Genomic DNA, 20,342 nt, shown 5'->3' with positions numbered 1-20,342 from the left:
ACACATAAAGAAGATAACATAAACAGACATACAATTAAAATATAAGCATTCATGATCTGTAACATATTGTCGATCAGACATAAAAAGGCAGTATATTTGTCACATGTTCCATTCGGTAATTGAGACTGTTTGATTTTTTTTCTTCTGTAACTAAAAATAAATGTTAATGCTAGTGTTTAAGAGAAGATAACTCCGTTGTAGGAATTAAAGGGAGGTGCCATTGCATATTTTCAAGTAATTTAAAAAATGTTTTAATGCTGTCAGACAATACTTAATTTCTTAACTATAGTTTGTATTTGTGAACCCCATTTTTTGACAATATTAAATAAGTCTTACGTTTTACCTCAAGAGGGCCCCTGACCAATTATGATTTATGGTATTTAAAAGGGCATTTTTGAATTTTAAGGGCAAAACTTTTGGTTGCCCTGAATAATTATATGTTTTACATTTATTAACATAATATTGTATTATTATTTTGTATTTATTAAGCACCAGTATATTGTGTGATGCTGAGAGATAATAACATAAAATAATAATACAAAAAATTAAACCTAATCTTTTCAATGTTTATATGTAAAAAAATATGTAAGTTAGCATGTCCCAAAGCAATTCTTATCCTCTCCAGAAAACATACTATCTCTCTCTCTTTATATATATATATATATATATATATATATATATATATATATATATATATATATATATATATATATACATATATATATTTATATATGTGTGTGCGTCTTTGTGTCGCATTGTAATAATGCTCTAATGCAGAAGAAAAAATAAATAAAACAGTCTTATTTACCAGATACATCATACAAGTATACAATAGCTCCAAATTATCCATAATTATTATTGTATGTATTATTCTGAGAATTCAAAGTACCAGTTTATTGAGATGGGTTTAAATAACCTTACTAGTACTGTAGTGGTGCAATATGTGAATGGTCAATGAACATGAATTTAAAATGACACAAACTATACATAGCACATCACATAAAGAGAGGACGTTTGAATGGCCTTTGCCCAGCAGAGGTAGATAAAGGTTATAACAAACTGATTACTGACCATAAACACTTAAATAGTAGATCAGTTGAACAAGAGCCCACCTATTAAGTGCTTTTTATACAGCGCGCAATCTTTATTCTTCTCTACAGAACCAACTTACCATCCAGTTATTGCTCCACTATATTTAAATACACTATCTATTTAAAATCTACATTCTACCACTATTTAAGGCTTTATTTTATTATTCATTCTACAAGTCTTGTTTTTGCAATATGTAGATGAAATTACATAGTGTCCCCAACAAAAAGCACCATGTTTTTTAATAACTTAAGAATGGAATTTAAACTCATGGAAAAAATATCACTAAACAAATATATTTTATTTAATATATTTTTTTGTATTTTTTATTTTTTGTCTGGTGCATTTTCAAACTATTGCGCTACTATGTACATATTCCTCCACAATCACATTTATGTTTGTCTTTTCTGATAAAAAATTCAGCAGAAGACGTTTATTAATGTGAAAAGTGCATAGTATTGGTTCATCCTTTAAGTTATTCTGGTAGTTGATGAAACAAAGATTGAAGATAAACTGACTGTATAAAAAAGGGGAGGCCTTTTTGTAATGGATTCATAAAATTTGTTTGCTTAGAAAATATTTTCTCATATATTTTCCTTCAAATCCTAGCTACACAACAAACATCTTTGAAGTGCACTTCCTAAGTGTAGTTAGAATATAGGAAGGAATGGTTTTAACAGCCCTTATAACTTTTCCTTTTATATATTTATTTTGCTGTAAACTATAAAACAATCATTTAAAAAAAAAAAAAATTCTCATTCACTCAGTGGGTAAATGTGCTGACAATAAATAGGTAAAAAAATAAATAAAAAGAAAAGACATTATTTATTACGGTATTAGAATGCTAATGGCATGGTTTTCAGCTGTTTTTGTTTTTCTTAACTTTTATTTAAACCTTATGGTAGACACCGGGCAGGTTAAATAAAAGATTCAGGTTGAATAATGGTGACCTTCATCTATAAGAATACAACGTTTCCTTGAATTACCAATGAATATATAGAATTCTTCATAACTGGTTTGTTGATTAAAGAGCGGGTTTTGGTTAGTTGACCAGATTGACCATCAAGGTGCATAAGTTTCGCCGAAACAAAATTTTTCCAACACAATAATGTTTGGCCTAAATTGTACAATGGGTTTGTCAACTAACCCCAACTCATTGTTAAGTCAATACACCACAAGATGTCAAAGGAACTACATGGCCTGAATTCATGAGAAAACTTCTTAAAACGACCAGCATTTCATGAGAATTGGATCCGACCTGCTCCATATTTAAAATATTGAGAATCATACGGGATTCATAGATGCTTATTCTCTTAAGGATTGTCTCATGTGATAAAGCTTCATTATTTACTAAACAGGGAATAATCAGCTATTTCCTATTTTAGGCCAGATTAGCTGAGATAGAGGTATTGCTCACAATATGTATAGCAACATTTCATAAACATTAATCAGTTCCACTACCTTGGGTTTAATATATATATCTGTTGTAAATCACCTGCATAGCTAAAGCCCTTAGCACTGGACGTTGTTTTAAACACAGCCTTTTTAAGCCAAAGCATGGGCTCTGATCCAAAGGAACCAGTAACCAGAATCCAGCCATGCACTGTATAGTTTCAACCTTGTGGGTCTCATCAGAATGACATTGGTTCTGGTCTGGAAGTTAAAGTCTCTCTGACAGCATATATAATGTACAACTCTAAATTTTCAGCTTTGCACTGGGGGTAGTTTTATCACTTTTGGCCTCACCATAAACTTTTTGGCACATCGATATAAGCATATATATGAAATGTTGACACAAAGTATCTGGAAACCATATGTATTATTTCAGGGTATACCTTGTGCTAAATGAAATATATTGTATAGCTTGTACAGATTAATTGAAAGAGGTGGGTCTTGACTGCACTTTGGAAATATTTGGAAATACACCGTTTAATGAGCTGGAACCATAATCATCATTGGTTTGCCAAGTAACATTTACTATCTACTGTTTGTGAAGGCCTCACTCTGAGTTGATGCACTCACATTACTCCTGTGCATGTAAGTGTATGCTGGATAAAAGGTCACTGCAGCAGAAATTAAAACGTAATTCACAATGAATGCCAACATATATTACCTCCAATGTGAAGGCCATTGTCTATAATACTCAATGAGCTTAACTGGTTCCACTTACTGGATTCTAAAGGCTGCTCCTGTTCAACTGACCAGTGAAAAGACTGGACATTTTGGAAATGGGAACTGGAGCAACACAGTTTGTTATAGGCTCACATAGAACTTGGGTAACTGTCCAACATGTTTAATATATAGTTTCTGGTTTCTGTTGGTTTCTGTTTTTATTGTATTGACCCTCTCCCACCCTAATCTATAGGGTTTGCCCAGTTGGCTGATTTGTATATCAGTGATAGACACACTGCAGTGGTGTGCACCCATTCATTGTGATTACAAAGACAGAACCAAGCAGATGTTTTGAGTTTTTTTGTTTTTGGTTTGGCGAGATGGGTAAACGAATAGTTTGGAAGGATAGAATGGACAGTAACATTTTTATCATGGTTTGCTGCGCATCTATTCATAGCACTCATATCTGAAGAGTAAAAATTGACAGGACATAAAAGATGAGTACACAAAATGACTAGAAATATATATAGACAGTGAAAAGACTCAGTTTAGCTTTGAGAAACCATCTCAAAAATAAAATCCTGTATTAACAAGTGCAAAATCAAACAAAAAACAAATCCAAACATTAAAACACAGTGTATAAAATGGTGTGAGAAATTTAAGTCATCACACAGCTTTTTAGTCAATAAAAAGCTGTCCCTTTGTGTCCATGAAGTTTGGAAACTGACCCATCTTTTTGTTTGAATCCAGACTGCTTTGTAAAAATTGGTTGTAAGGTACAAGCACCTCATTTCAATTACAAGGTGCTGATGTTGTTTGCTGGAATGGGCCAACTGTGTTTTAATCCAATGAAATAATTCCATTCTTTTATTCCTCATTTGTTGAATTGTCTTCCAAAATTGTTATATTTCCAAAACCCAGTCCTGTTGAGTTTTGTGCTGCTGAGACTACTAGTACTGTATGTAAGAGTATCAGTACAAGAACACACAGTTTAAGTCTGCTGTTACACAGTCTGGATGCTGATGACACTGTGAGTGATGTCCTGTGACACAACGTTGAGTCATGTGGTTTTTTAGTCCCTTTGGATTGGTTATCTGCTAATAATTCCCACCTGACATCACAGCATTCTGGTTCTGCATTGGTTGGATAATTTTCATACAGCCCTAGGAAACAAAACACAAGGAAAGGGTTCAATAAACTCAGAGAGTACTTGAACAGCACTATGTCAAAATGATACCTCTGCTGAGGTGTGTATTGTTACAAAATATAAACTTTATTTAACCCATTCCCGACCGCTGACGGTTCAGGGCCGTCATCGGAAAAATCCCCTTGAGGACAGGTGACGGTCCTGAACCGTCATAACGGAAATCCTTACTCACCCGATCGCCATCGTTCCCCTGGCGGCGATCAGTGTTTCTCCCGGTGTGGGGAGACATATGACATATAATGTCATAGTAAGTTTATCAAACAAATGTACTGTATAGAACCCCAAAGGAGACCAAAGGATAATGCTGACACCCCAAAGTGTACCTCACTTACACCAATATAGTATAAAAAAAAAAAATCTATACAACAACAAAGAAAGAGGAATATAGATAAAAAGGGGGTAGCATACAAATATAGAGAAAATACAATCTGTATATAACAGGGAATATTCTGGGAGAAATCTGAAAAATAGAAAAATCACACAATAGTGAAGTATGCAAAAAAAAAGTGACTCAAGCCCAGAGGTAGAAAACTTACAAGAGTCACTGATGATCTGCGTTTATCTCCCCTTTTTCCTGCGGGATATCTTAGGAGAGGCTTGTCTCTCTTGCAAGATAAGCAAAGGTACTTGCGGCATTTCAGACCCTCAAAAATGGAAGAAAACCATATAGAGCAGTATTGTTAAAAGAAATAACAATTTATTACACTGATTGCACTTCCATACAAACTGCAGTCAACCAGCATATCTCCACTAGCAAGTGGAACTATGTAGAAAAGTCCATAAAAACTGCTAATGGAGTGGCAGTCAGAAAGCAGCAAGAAGATATATGCATAAAATAAATTAAAAGAAATAAACTGGAAACAAAAGTCCAGGTCCTTAATCCAAAGCGTTTCGTCTTAGGTAGACTTCATCAGGGATATTAAATGAACCAAAGGATATCTTCCTTATATATGCACAAAAGTAGATGGTACTTGATTTGACCGCGAAAAACTTCTTACTTCTGGGTTTGGTCTGCACTTGCTTCTCATTGGGTAATCGTGATAACGTCCACATTCATGACGCCAGCGTTCGGTACTTCCGCGTTCCACCCTGGAACGCATACGCTGATGTCTACACCAGCATGTAGACATGCAGAACTTCGAACTTGTTGTTTTTTACAGAATTTTTTTTTGGAATAAAGGGCAATATTAAAAGGTCTTTGTTTATCTGTACATGGGCAGGTCCATAGGATTAAAATGTTGGTTGGTATTACTATTATTACTATTATTAGATTTGTATTTTTACATTTATATATTGTTTATAACTTTTTGTACCATTCTAAGGATTATATATTGAATTTATTTATTTTTTGATGTACACACTCATAAATAGTGGTACCTTTATTTTGGTCCTGTGTATATGCCCATATTTTGTTGGGTTGTATAGTATACATGTATTTTTTACTGCTTTTTATATGTGCAGAGAATATGTATCGTTCCTCTTTGGAATGCTCGGTTTCTGGCCGTTTTCGGCCCGTGCCGATATGCGTTCCAAGGTGGAACGCGGAAGTTCTGCATGTCTACATGCTGGTGTAGATGTCAGCGTATGCGTTCCAGGGTGGAACGCGGAAGTACCGAGCGCTTGCGTCATGAATGTGGACGTTATCACGATTACCCAATGAGAAACAAGTGCAGACCAAACCCGGAAGTAAGAAGTTTTTCGCGGTCAAATCAAGTATCATCTACTTTTGTGCATATATAAGGAAGATATCCTTTGGTTCATTTAATATCCCTGATGAAGTCTACCTAAGACGAAACGCATTGGATTAAGGACCTGGACTTTTGTTTCCAGTTTATTTCTTTTAATTCATTTTATGCATATATCTTCTTGCTGCTTTCTGACTGCCACTCCATTTGCAGTTTTTATGGACTTTTCTACACAGTTCCACTTGCTAGTGGAGATATGCTGGCTGACTGCAGTTTGTATGGAAGTGCAATCAGTGTAATAAATTGTTATTTATTTTAACAATACTGCTCTATATGGTTTTCTTCCATTTATGAGGGTCTGGCATACCGCAAGTACCTTTGCTTATCTTGCAAGAGAGACAAGCCTCTCCTAAGATACCCCGCAGGAAAAAGGGGAGATAAACGCAGATCATCAGTGGCTCTTGTAAGTTTTCTACCTCTGGGCTTGAGTCACTTTTTTTCTGCATACTTCACTATTGTGTGATTTTTCTATTTTTTAGATTTCTCCCAGAATATTCCCTGTTATATACAGGTTGTATTTTCTCTATATTTGTATGCTACCCCCTTTTTATCTATACTCCTCTTTCTTTGTTGTTGTATAGATTTGTCATAGTAAGTGTATTTTAAAATTAATACATACATATATTAATATAAAATACACTTATAATTAAATTACACATATATATAATATATATAATAACTATATATATTGTATATATATATATTATTATAAATTACAAATAAGAAGTACATTTAAATAAATTAAAAAACTTAAAATAAATTTTAAACATTTAAAACAATTATATATATATATATATATATATAAAATTTTATTCTAACTGTATTTTGATATTAATATATATATTTTTATCAAAATACACTTAGAATGAAATTATATATACATCTATGTATATATAAATAAATCTAAATATTACGAAATATATATATCCATATCCAAAATTACATAAATAATTTCATAAATATACACATAGACTTCAAATATATAAACATGCATATATATTTAAATTCTATGTGCGTATTTATGTCATATTTTTACATAATTAAGTAATTTTATTGGTTGCAATTTGAGGGACCTGCCTGACAACCCAGGCCGAAAGTCGAGCGAATTTAATTTGCTAGTACTGTATTTAACCCTGTAACTTTCTATGGCACCCTAAAACCTGTACATGGTGAGGGGGGGGGGATACTGTTTTACTCGGGAGACTTCAATGAACACAAATATTAGTGTTCAAAACAGTAAAACATATCACAGCGATGATATTGTCAGTGAAAGTGATTTTTTTTGCATTTTTGACACACAAACGGCACTTTCACTGAAGATATAATTGTTGTGATACGTTTTACTGTTTTGAAACACTAATATTTGTGTTCAGCAAAGCCTCCTGAGTATAACAGTACCCCCAATGTACAGGTTTTATAGTGTTTTTGAAAGTTACAGGGTCAAATATACGGGTCAAATATTTTTTCAAAATTACCAGGTTGGTTATGTTGCCTTTGAGAGCGCATAGTAGCCCAGAAATGAGAATTACCCCCATGATGGTATACCATTTGCAAAAGAAGACAACCCAAGGTATTGCAAATGGGGTATTTTCAGTCTTTTTTAGCAGCCACTTAGACACAAACACTGGCAAAATTTTGCGTTCAATTTGTTTTGCAATTTTCACACACAAATATAAATGCTAACTTTGGCCAGTGTTTGTGACTAAGTGGCTACTTAAAAGACACTGGACATATCCCATATTGAATACCCTGGGTTGTCTACTTGTGATTCCGAGATTTATGACAGATAACAGTGTTATAATGTCACTATAGATACATTTTTTAAAATATATATTTTGAAACGGCAATTTCCTACTTGTACTTATAGCCATATAACTTGCAAAAAAGCACATAAACACCTTTTTTTGTTGTAAACTCAGGACAAAATTTCTAAGCTGTTTAGCAGTTTTTTTTATTAGCTTTCATAGGTAAGTAAAAGATTTTTCAAGTAAAAGTAAAAAAACATATTTTTTTACATTTTTCACTATATTTTATTATTTTTTTTAAAAGTAAATTATATGACATGATACAAAAAATGGTATGTAAAGAAAGCCCCTTTTGTCCTGAAAAAAACCAATATATCATTTGTATGGGAACCATAAATGAGAGAGAGGAAAATTACAGCTAAGCACAAACACCACAAAAGTGTTAAAACAGCTCTGGTCCTTAACGTATAACATGGCCCAAACAGTCCGGTCCTGAAGGGGTTGCAGAAAAATAAAAGAAAATATCAAAACATCTACATATATATATATGTGCAAGAATATGAGTACAGTGTCATCAAAAAAGTTCTTATTTTACTACATATAGTAAATTCACAATAAGTAAACAAATATATATTTTAAATTCCTTATGTGTACCCCTTGCGTTACAGAATCACAAAGGATACTTTCTTATATGTTGTATACACATTGGGCACATCTTAAGACATAGAGGACATGGCACTGTATCTATTATACACAGTGGGCATATTTTCGGCTTAATATATGCATTAGGATAATTTTGTTATATAAAGAATGTGTTGCTATATGTGCTGACAGACCTATTACGAATATTATTCTAGTACACACACTGCAACTCCCAATTAAGCAAATAGTACCACAGCTATTTCTGTAGCTATTTAAAACCAAATAATAGAAAACTTTTTTTTTTCTGACAATAAGAAATGTTGAGAAAGCAAGTTGTTCATTGACAAACAAATGCATTATTAGACAATGGTCTAATTCAATTTAAAACTTCAAAATACCTAAACAAGTAGATTTGTTAATTCTGCTGAGCTATAAAATCTAGTATGTGCTAATTGTCCTAATGTGGTCAATACCCCACCTCCTATAGACTGTAAGCTCATTTGTAGCAGGGTAATCTTCAACCTATCGTTACCGTAAGTTTTCTTGTAATTGGCCTATTTATAGTTAAATCCCCCCTCTCATAATGTTGCAAAGCACTACGGAATCTGTTGACGCTATATAAATGTTAATAATAATAATAATAATAATAATAATAATAATAACTTAAACAAAGAGATACATTAGAGAGATATAATAAGGGTTATATTGAATGGTCTAAGTTTAATTAAGTTACAAGGATTTAAATTTTAAAGTATATCTGTAATGCAAAGTATAATCATAATATTAATCTTGACATAACCTTTTAGTGTCATAATTTTAATGAACAATTAGGAAAAAAATAAAATAATTCAGAAGACAAGACACACATGGTAGTGAAACTTTGGTAAGAGATGGTGTAATTGAATTAACCAATGATAGATTAAACTCTGATATTCTTATTCACTATTCTCCTGACAATCTAGCTAATTTAAATTTTTCTATCAAAACTGAAATCCTTATTCTTATCCATTGAAAAGGGAAGGAAAACCAGCAACTAAGTGGTAATTATAAATTATATTATGTTTATATTATATTATGTTATATTATATATAGGAAATATATTTCATATATATATATGAAAACTATCTGATTCAACATTTCAAAAAAAATTATTTTGGGGGGAACTTGGTCTCTGTATATTTCAAATATGTACCTGCAGCTCTGATTGAAAATATGCAATAAGTCTTAAGGTATAAAACCTGTAATTATTGATACATTTGTTTGTCAAAATTCAGATATTAATCAAAACCTATTATCTTATAAATACCTGTAGAATTTACTTTGTGCAGAAACAGAGGCTACTTGTGATATTATTTTATTTGTTTGTTCTTTGTAATGTTATTGCATACCAATATAGTAAGATATTGTTACCTTTTATTAAAAAAATTTAAAAATGATTTTGCACATTGTGAGTTGAGTGAGAGAGGTTAGTTGCTGAGTGGATTGATAAAAATTAATTTGGTTTGCAACCATTTGTGGAAATAGTTGATTATTATTAGAGATTTTGTAAACAAGTATTTTTCATAATTTTCACAAAATTTCACAACACTTTCTCTCTGTAACAAAATACAGCTATCGTGTTTAGTATTTTAAGGATAATCGGGGGACAAAATATTGTCTTAATAACATTCTCCAAAATGTTATCAAGAAATAGAAGTTAAAGGGATACTATACGCAATAAAACAACTTTAGCATAATGGAACAATTTTGGTGTATAGATCATGCCCTTGCTCAAGTTTCTGTCATAAATCAAATGGTGATGGAATGCGTCTACAATGTAGACACTTTATACCTTAAGAGAATTTGACTTATTTTATTTTTTATATAGATTTTTTTATATAGATTTTAAAAAAATGAATTTATTTATAATTCAGTTGGTAAATATTGTAAATAGTAGTAATTAAAAAGCTGGAATAATTGAAGTGGAAAATAATATAAATGGCAAATAAGCTACTGATTTAGTGGCTACACCCATATTTTTTAAATCAGATTTTTTTTTCATTTAATATTTAGGTTTTTAGTTGTTATTTTTAGCAGTAGGGTGAACAAATAAACTGGATTTGTCTTTTTTTATTAGTGAAATGTTTCATGCTTCTGTAGGTTAATAGTATATAAGTAACAGTTTACTAGGTAATATTTTAATCATATGTATTGTCTCTATTCTAGCTTAAGCTAGGAGCATTATATTATTTTTCTATAAATTGATTTTAATAGGTCTATTTATTTATATATTGGGATTATACAATTTATAGTAAATATGTAATGGAATAGGTGAATATTTATGAATATTAGTGGGATGGTTTCATTTTGATATACTTTATGGTTTTATTAATTGTAAATTGTAATGTACTTTGGCATTTTAGTTAACATTGTTGGTATAGACAATGGGCAGGTCCGGATTGGGAAATTTTAAGGCACATTGAGAATGGGTGGGGCAGAGAGAGGGTGTTGTGTCATCACCAATGACAAGCACGACCAGCACGCACCCCCTTAAAGTAATATGTTAGTGCAATGCTTTTTCAAGGCGGCCCATACACAGAGCCCTACTGAAAAGCTTTTGCATGATAAAAAGGCCCTGTATTTGCTCGATGCAGTGAAAGCAAATTTTATGACATGCTGGTTCAGCGTTTTATTGTACATTGTCTCTGGTGTCTCCTAAAGTGGCATACTAGAGGACAAAAGGGCCAAGGGATGCAGGAAGTGTGTGCATAGGGGCTTTAGTGTATGTGTGCATAGGTGGCTTAGGGTGTGTAGGGACTGAAGAGAGTGCGTGTTTAGGGAATGAAGTGAAGTTCTGTACAGGGGATATAAAGTGTGCACAGGAAATCCAAAGTGAGTGCAGGTGGTTCAGTGTGTGTCTAAAGGTGATCTTGTGTGTGGAGAGGATCCAGAATGTGTATTGGGGATATAGTGTTAGTTTGTGTAGGTGGTGCAGTGTGTTTAAGTTATGTAGTGTCTATGAGGGTCTTGTGTGTGTAGGGGAGTGGTAAATGTAGGGATGCAGTATGTGTATGGGTGCGGCAAGTGTGAGGGCTACAGGGTGGGTGCAGTATGTGTTTGTGTGCAGTGTATGTATAGGGGTGCAGTGTGTGTGTATAGGGGTGCAGTGTCTTTAAGAAGTGCAGTGTGTGAGGTATGCTGTGTGTCGGGGTTGTAGTGTGTGAAGGTTGCGCTGTGTGAGGGGTGGGTTAAGATGTGTGTAACTTTATATCCCCACCTCTTCTTCTTACCTTTAAAAAGGAAGGAAGACATTGCAAGCCCTGGTGGTCCGGTGGTGGTGAGTGACTCTACCCTGCAGCTCATTCAGCTGCAGGCTGAGTTCACTCCTCTCACAAGAACTGTCATGTGATATGGTAGTTTGCGGCAAAGCTCTGAACTGCCAACTCGAGGGAGTAATAACCAGCCTCCAGGGTTTTCCTCTCCCCTCATTCTTTAATTTCCCTGCCGGCCCGCAGCAAGGTCTGCGTTTACTATGCATGTCATTCTTTGATCTCACGTGTCGGCCTTGGCTTTTAGTCACCGTGACCTACCAGGCATTTGCCTGATGGCCAGTTTGAGCCTGATGATGGCTCAATGAAGGGATTTTAATAAAAAGAAGTGATTTATTATTAGACTTTGCTGTAAATACAGGACTTTGTTATTTTTATGGTAAATGACTTGCTGGATACTGGCCAGATAATAACTGTTGCAATCTTAGAGGAACTATTAAAATACTACTGGATCAATTAGAATAAAAAAGAACCGTCCAATGTATTACATCACAATTAAACCCCAAATAGTGAACAGACAACAATGGTAAAATAGAAAATAGACTCCTCTTTTACTATTTTGTCTGTTCATTTGTAAAGGGACATTCTAGGTCTCCTTAGCTTGCTGAAATGAAACACTTTATGTGATTTTGACTATAACTATGCCAGAGGGCAATTCCATTGCTCCATCTGCATGGGATATGGCTGTTTTAATAAAAGGTTAGCAGAGTTTGGACGGGGCGTTGCAGTGTTACCTGCGGTCTCGCCCGAAAAGGGACAGGCCCACCATCTGACAAGCAACCTGGCCGGCTCTCAGGACTCCTATCAGGACTATGCAGGGAGTGCTGGGAGTGCACACTGCTCATGCATCTAACAATAAAAAACCTACATATCTTTACTCTATAAAATAATGGATTTGGCAATTCTAGCCAGAATTGTATCTTTATTTTAGCAGCACTCACTATGCCAGAGGACTGAAAACCTTACCAGGATGTTTAAAACGTAATCCTGGATTTTAAAAGTCCAAACTAATTTTGGAATTGTGTACCAGATCCTCCCCCAGTAATTCCATTGCTCCGTCTGCATGTAATATAGCTGTTTTAATCATTAGTTTTATTAAAGATGATCAGCTCATGGCACTCTATATTTTGTTTACATGCCTCCACCCTATACATGGCGGGTATCGGCATAAGGTAAGTTTAAGTCTCCCCATATTAATATGGGTGTGGTAATTTTTTTTTATTTTTTTTTTAACACTTCAAAAATGGAAGTTAACTAGCAGGAACTGGCCAGCTGCCATATCACTTAACTCTCACACCAAGGTTTTCTAGCTATTTGCAGCACCAGCAGCCAGAAGTAAAATAATTCTTATAATTATCTTTCTTTTGCAAAAATCAAATGAATGATAATTTGATAATGTGCATTCTGATTATTAACAGTTTATTCTAAGCATTTTTTTTTCATGGACAGCTATTTGTCACCAGCTTCCTGTGCTTATTGACTACGGAAGCCAAATATACACATAATTGACATTTCCAGCCTTGGCTGAATAATGAGACCCTAATGATGCTTCCAAAGATGGAGTTAACCTTTCAATCAGTGTTTTTTTAAATGTTGGACTCCAATAGGATTTGTGGGATCTGTAATGAGAATGCAAGTTGACACCAAATCCCTGAGCCAAGTGGTGCAGATTTGGTCAGGTTAACCGAATTTTGACTAGAATTGGCGTTAGTAAATATGAAAATTGCCAATCTGGTAGGAATATTGCAATTTTTACTCAGCGTTGTCCATCCAAACAAAATACAATAATGAGATGCCCAGAGTTTTGTGTAAAACTGTGCTCCATGCATTTTTTCTATTGCTGGTCTGGCAGCAGCTGCTGCAAGGTCTTGGGCAGTATGCCTTTTGTTTTGATGACTGTAATATCAGTAATATCAGGGAGTAATACTTTACTGAGAGGGTTGTGGATGCATGGAATAGACTTCCAGCTAAAGTGGTAGAGGTTAACACAGTCAGGGAGTTTAAGCATGTGTAGGATAGGCATAAAGCTATACTAGATATAAGAGACAAAAAAATGGGCGGACTAGATGGGCCGAATGGCTTTTATCTGCCGTCACATTCTATGTTTCTGTAGTAACGATTCAATGTTGTGCTGGGGTCAGGCCTGTTAAGGCCTAGTATCCATAGGTTGTTGACCCCCATTTTAAAGTAACTTCAAATTGGTCAGTGTGGGACAACTTATTGCAATCTCAGTAGTGGAACCACAGGTATCTGCGTCTTATCAGTACCCACAGAAAATCCTCAGTACCCACAGAAACAGTCTCTTTTTAATGTAAAATAACCTGATGCACTATTTGTTTCATAATCACATGGAAGATCATTTTGGCATTAAAGGATCAAACCATAAAAATAGTTTTCCGGCACAAATATGTTTTACAATATTATGACTAAAATTGTCAATTCTAAAATGCATGTCTGCTTCTATTGCTGGTTTGCTGGTTTGCTAAAGTACCATATGAATTTAAAAAAATACATTTACAACTTCTACAACATAGTTTTGATTCATCTTTTTAACGAGCAGTGACTCCTTACAGTATAAATAGTCAATGAGTCTGGGCAGTAACAATTTCCTGTGCTGCCACAATTTTCTCTCATTGCATTAGCTGTGACAGGACACTGGCCTTGCTCCTAATCACTTTAGGAGATATTTATAGGAAGATGAAGAGAGAAGATTGTGGCACCATGAAGAACTTTAAACAATTTTAACACATGCATAGAGGCTTCTAGAAATAGGAAAGCATATTCTGACTTAATGTTTAACTTCACTGCATATTACAAGAACGAAATAGAATCTATCGAGAAAATGACACTACCTTAATAAGTGACTATTATTTTCAGTCTATTTCATTTGTACAAGAAAATGACCTTGTGCAAGTCGATAAGACAACTCTTGCTAACAGAGATTTAATGGTAATCACGGTGCACTTTTCACTAAAGTAACTTTTTTTATACCACAGTATCTCAGTTCTATCCAGGATCTTTATTATGGGTTGAATAGAAGATAAATATAAAGAAATAAACTCTCCTTTATTTGGTCCTTTAAGAATTTCTCACCCTTCACGTGGAATTGTACATCTAACAGTTGTCATGGCTCAGGTAAATAGCAGAAAAAACATTTATTGTGTGAGAGGTAACAAGTCGAGTAGTATAAATGTTATTGGTGTTACTGTCATGGTCTCTGTCAGTTTCATTACTACATAGAATGTGCAAGCATTGCTTTACAGTATCCTGCAGTTACTACCTTTCTTCTCTTCGATGGCAACTAATAGATCCCTGCATTGATTCTGATTGTTCTTATCATTCTTGTGACTACCTATGTAGTTTGCTTTGCACTCCACAGGGTATTTGTAATGTGTGGAACTATGAATTGTGGTATTCCTTTCCACTTCTGATGACCACCAAGAGGAACTAATTATTTAAAAGGACACTATAGGCACCCAGACCACTTCGGCTTATTAAAATGGTCTGGGTGCTGTGTCCCTGTTGCGTTTAGTGCTGCAATGTAAAACATTGCAGTTCTAGAGAAACTGCAATGTTTACATTGCAGCACTAAGTCTGCCTTCAGTGGCTGTCTACCAGAAACCCGATAGAGGCGCTTCCTGGATCCTAACAGAGTTTTGGTATGCTAATTGACGCTGGACATCCTCACGCTCTGCAAGAGGACATCTAGTGTCAGCTATAGCCTCATAGGAAAGAATTGATTCATTGCTTTCCTATGGGGAGGCTTAATGCGCGCACGTACTTGTCGCGCATGTGCATTAGCTGCTACTTTTTGAGGGACGTCAGAGATTGTGGAGTCGCGTCCCAGCACCAAGGGACATCGGCACTGAGACCAGGTATGTACATTCATTTTAACCCTTCATTCACAGTGGCGCGGGGTGGGGGGGGGGGGGGCATGAGGGAGGGGTGAGGCAAAGGGAGCTGTAGTGCCAGGAATACAGCTTTGTATTCCTGGCACTATAGTATCCCTTTGCTGGTGGGCAAAAAGACCAGAAACGTCAAACCAAGTATGACGTTTATTGTTCTTCCTACATATATTAACTCAAACTCCTCCCAAAACCCTGCGCTGTGTCATGTCTATGCCCAATCTTAAGCCTAACATATTTTAGAAATCTATTATGACACCAACAGGATTATTTCCTAATGTGAGAATTAAAAGTTAATTAAAAGTGCATTTAAATGTTAAAGGAACACTGTAGCATTGGGAATACAAACCTGTATTCCTAACACTATTATACCCAGTCCAGTGCCTACTTATATAAACCTTATATATCCTTCCCTTCACCTTTGCAATAAAAAATAGTAAATTAAAAGTTTTACTTATCTCATTCCAGAACAGAGGCAGGGACTCTTAAAAGCGATGGTTTAAAGGACACATGACATGTGTGACATGTCATGATTCCCTTTTATTCCAGAAGTTTGGTCTTTAAGGGGGTAATTCGATGCTCCTCATGGAGGAGCATTGTGGACCTGATGTAGTAAAAGCTGCATGTGTCATTTTTCAAGCAATGACCATCAAAACAAAGCAAAATATAATATTTTATAAAGGTTCTCCCACTCAACCTTTTGTGGATATGTCTCTAAATGTTAATTTAAATTAATATTTAATCTAGCCAGACACTGGATACATTGTATGACATTTTATCGACATCAGTAGATGTATGTGTAGATGTTTCTACATATATAAGTTAAAGGGAAAGTGTAAACACTAAAATACTTTCATTTTGTTGAAATACTTTGGGGGCATAAACGCCACCCCTGCAGCCTTATAAATCACACAGTGTTGTTAAATTTTGCAAAGTTCATGCCTCATAGTGGCTGTCAGACAAATAGCCGTTAGGAGCTTCTGATGCAATGAGACACTGTGTGTCCTAAATACTTCTTTATAAAAACAATTTAATCAGACAAAACTCATCAGATAACTTTACCAAAGGAGGAGTGGATTGCGGTGAGGAGTACGTTATTACACTGAAATAAAGGTGAATTTAAAGTTTTTTTATATCAAATTAAATTAAAATAAAACAGGCGATCCCAAGATGGCCGCCTTCATGGACAATGGCTCAGACATCAGGATTTCTCCACAGAGGCAGTGGAGGAGCAGTTACCTCTATTGCCGAACCCCAGGTCGCCTCCTCCCTCATCAGACTTGGCCCCAGTAACCACAGCGGTCATCAAGCAACTGCTGGCGGGCCTCCAGCGCACAATACGGGCTGATATGGCCCAGCTATGCCAAGACCTGCATGACCTGATGGGCCGACTAGGAACACTGGGGCAAGAACCCCATTAAAATACGCAGCACACTGCGCTCCTCCAACAGGAGGTGGGCGAGCTACAGCAACAACAAGCCAGTACTGAAATAAGATTCGCAGCAATATAGGATTAAAAACTAAGCTTAAATATCAAGATAAGGGAAGTACCTAAAGAAATACCTGATGCAGAACTACCACATCTGGTGAGAAGACTCCTGATGGCACTCCTACCGAAGCCAGTCAAAGCACCATCCTCGACTCCTAGAGATCTGCTGATCCGGTTTCAAAGGAGCAGAGACAGGCAGTGCGGCACCATTCTGCATACTCGTTTAAGACCATGACACTCTCATTTTACGTAGACCTGTCTGGGAGCACAATGGTGTGGCATCGCACCCTCCAGCCCATCACAGCCGCACTCCGATTGCACAACATCACCCTGCACACTACAAGTTCATCACAACGACACCATCTATCCCATCCAAGATCTTCAAGGTGTCATGGGGCTCCTACACACCCTGGGTCTCCCACCGGACTCTCTGACCACTGCCAGGCCGACAGTACCCAAGGCCCCGACACAACCTGGAACCCTGCCACAGCGATCCTGTTCGTCCCCCAGAAATCCATGACAGTTGCCTCCTGAGGTGACCCAGAAGGCCTGCAGGGCCAGGACTGCCTCCTCCTTTACAAAATTGCTTTTTTTATTTGCAGACCAACCAAGTTATTTGTTAGTTTATAATGTTCTTAGTTTTCAACTGTCCCTTAAGCATTTTATAGCTGCTAGCCATGTATAAGTGCGTACCCAGCAACATACAAGCAGACACCTCCTGAGGCATGTAGATGTGTACGAACCCACATTCTATAAGCCCAGGCCCAGAACTACACCTTACCCCAGGCAAGACCGCAGCATCACGCCCCCCCTTGCTGAGGGGTAATCCCCTTGATCAGCATGGCCACCCTATACACCCTCTAACTATACCCAGTGTGTATGCACATCCTAACAATTGATTCCCCATGGCGTTAACAATTGATTCCCCATGGCGTAGCCATGTATAAGTGCGTACCCAGCAACATACAAGCAGACACCTCCTGAGGCATGTAGATGTGTACGAACCCACATTCTATAAGCCCAGGCCCAGAACTACACCTTACCCCAGGCAAGACCGCAGCATCACGCCCCCCCTTGCTGAGGGGTAATCCCCTTGATCAGCATGGCCACCCTATACACCCTCTAACTATACCCAGTGTGTATGCACATCCTAACAATTGATTCCCCATGGCGTTGGCAGACCACACCGGGTATCCACCCAACCGTTCCCACATAACCTACCCAAATACAACTGTCACGGTCACCTTCAAACCGATAAGGCACCGGCAGCCAGCCTACCTAACTCATGACAGTTCACACCACCAAAACAGCCAACCAACACTAGTGAGGGCACACTCAGCCTCCTTGGTAATCCTAAGGAAGGCATCTCTCCATAGGCACCCTTGGACCACCTAATGAAGCTATGACACCGCGCAAACGTCTTTAAAATCTCCTTATTGAACGGCAATAGTTTAATGTTGTTATTTCGTTATTCCCTTTCGTACACTAACTAAGCATAATACGTGTTACATCAACATATGACCTCATCGATGCCAACCACATCTTTTTATTTTAAACACGAAACGCCAGTTTACTTTATGTTTATACTCAGTCTTGCAAATTATGCAACTTCAGCAAAGTGTTCAACCCTGTTATTATACGTTAGACAAGATCTATTTTCATATAAGCTTGAGACCCCAACATAAAACTGTCAGTACAGTTATTAAGACTTAATGATGCGTATGCCCTACCTAGTAACTGATATGTTGCTGTCACTCTCAACCAATCTACAATATAGCATAAAATGTGCCATGTCCAGATATGCCAAACAATTGTTTTTCAATGTTGACCGATGAGCTGGCAATAACTGTTGTGGCATTGTTTGCCTCTTTGCATTTTTCGAGCATGAAAAAATAAAGAATTTATAAGAAAAAAAAACATGCAAGAGAGATTAGTAATTTTTTAAGTAAAAAAATACACTGATCGGACAGAACATTAAAACCACTGACAGGTGAAGTGAATAACATTGTATTGCATTATATTGTTACAATGGCATCTTTCAAGGGGTGTGATATATTAAGCAGCAAGTGAACAGTGAGTTCTTGAATTTCAAGTGTTGGAAACAGGGCAAGGGCCAAATACGGATCACTAGAGGGCTAGGTCATCAAACCAAAAAAATACCAGGAACCCTACCCCAAATATAAGCCTTTGTCGCTAGTTCGCTAATCTATGTTCGTGGACGTTTCCCCGAGCAAAGATTTACGGGATTCAATTCATGAGTAAGCTAATGTTTGGGCAAGTTTCCATGAACATAGATTTGCGTGATTCCATGCCCTAGTGAACTGGTCTATGTTTGCTACCGTTTTTCCCCGAAATAAGACATCCCCCGAATATAAGTCCTAGTGCATTTTTCGTGGGAAAAATTAATTTAAGATACAGTCTTATATTCAGGGAAAGATGATAGATAGTACCTACCAAATGTGGTACAAGAAAGGACAACTAATGTATGTGAGCAGCGAAGGCTAGTCCATCTGGTTCAATCACACAGAAATACTTTGGTAGCTCAAATTGCTGAAAAACATAATGCCGGCCATGTTAAACAGGTGTTAGAACACACAGTGTATCATAGTTTGTTTCGTATGGAGCTATGTAGCTGCAGACCAGTCAGAATGCCCTTAATAACCACCGCCGAAAGCGCCTTCATTGGGGACATGAGTGTCAGAACTGGTCCAATGGGGCAATGGAAGAAGGTTGCTTAGTCTCATAAATAAAGTTTCCTTTCATATCTGGTGGATTGCTGAGTACATGTGTGTAATTTACCTGAAGAAGAGATGGAAGTAGGATGCACTATGAGGAGAAGGAAGACTTACAGAGGCACTGGGTTCTGACATTCATTTGAATGTTACTTTGACACGTACCACCTACCTAGAGATTGTTGCAGAACACATACATCACTTTATGGTAATGGTGTTCCCTACTGGCAATGGCCTCTGTCAGCAGGATAATTCACCCTGCCTTTGACTCCAAATTCTCCATATCTCAATCCGATTGAGCATCTGTGGGATGTGCTGGAAAAACAAATCCGATCCATGGGGGCCCACCTTGCATCTTGCAGGACTTA

General features: G+C 36.4%; 1 protein-coding gene across 1 annotated transcript in view; it reads right to left on the bottom strand.

The window, feature by feature from the left end:
• Positions 1-743: 743 nt before the first annotated feature.
• Positions 744-20,342, bottom strand: part of NALF1 (NALCN channel auxiliary factor 1) — a 446,685-nt gene continuing 427,086 nt past the window's right edge. The window contains exon 3 of the mRNA XM_063459914.1: positions 744-4,364. Within this exon, the coding sequence (XP_063315984.1) occupies positions 4,069-4,364 (296 nt within the window). The 3' untranslated portion in view covers positions 744-4,068. The remainder of the gene's footprint in view (positions 4,365-20,342) is intronic.

The sequence above is a fragment of the Pelobates fuscus genome, chromosome 1 (genome assembly GCF_036172605.1).
Source record: "Pelobates fuscus isolate aPelFus1 chromosome 1, aPelFus1.pri, whole genome shotgun sequence".
NCBI classification, from domain to species: domain Eukaryota; kingdom Metazoa; phylum Chordata; class Amphibia; order Anura; family Pelobatidae; genus Pelobates; species Pelobates fuscus.
Note: the sequence above shows the minus strand (reverse complement) of the source record. Positions and strands in the feature narration are given on the sequence as shown.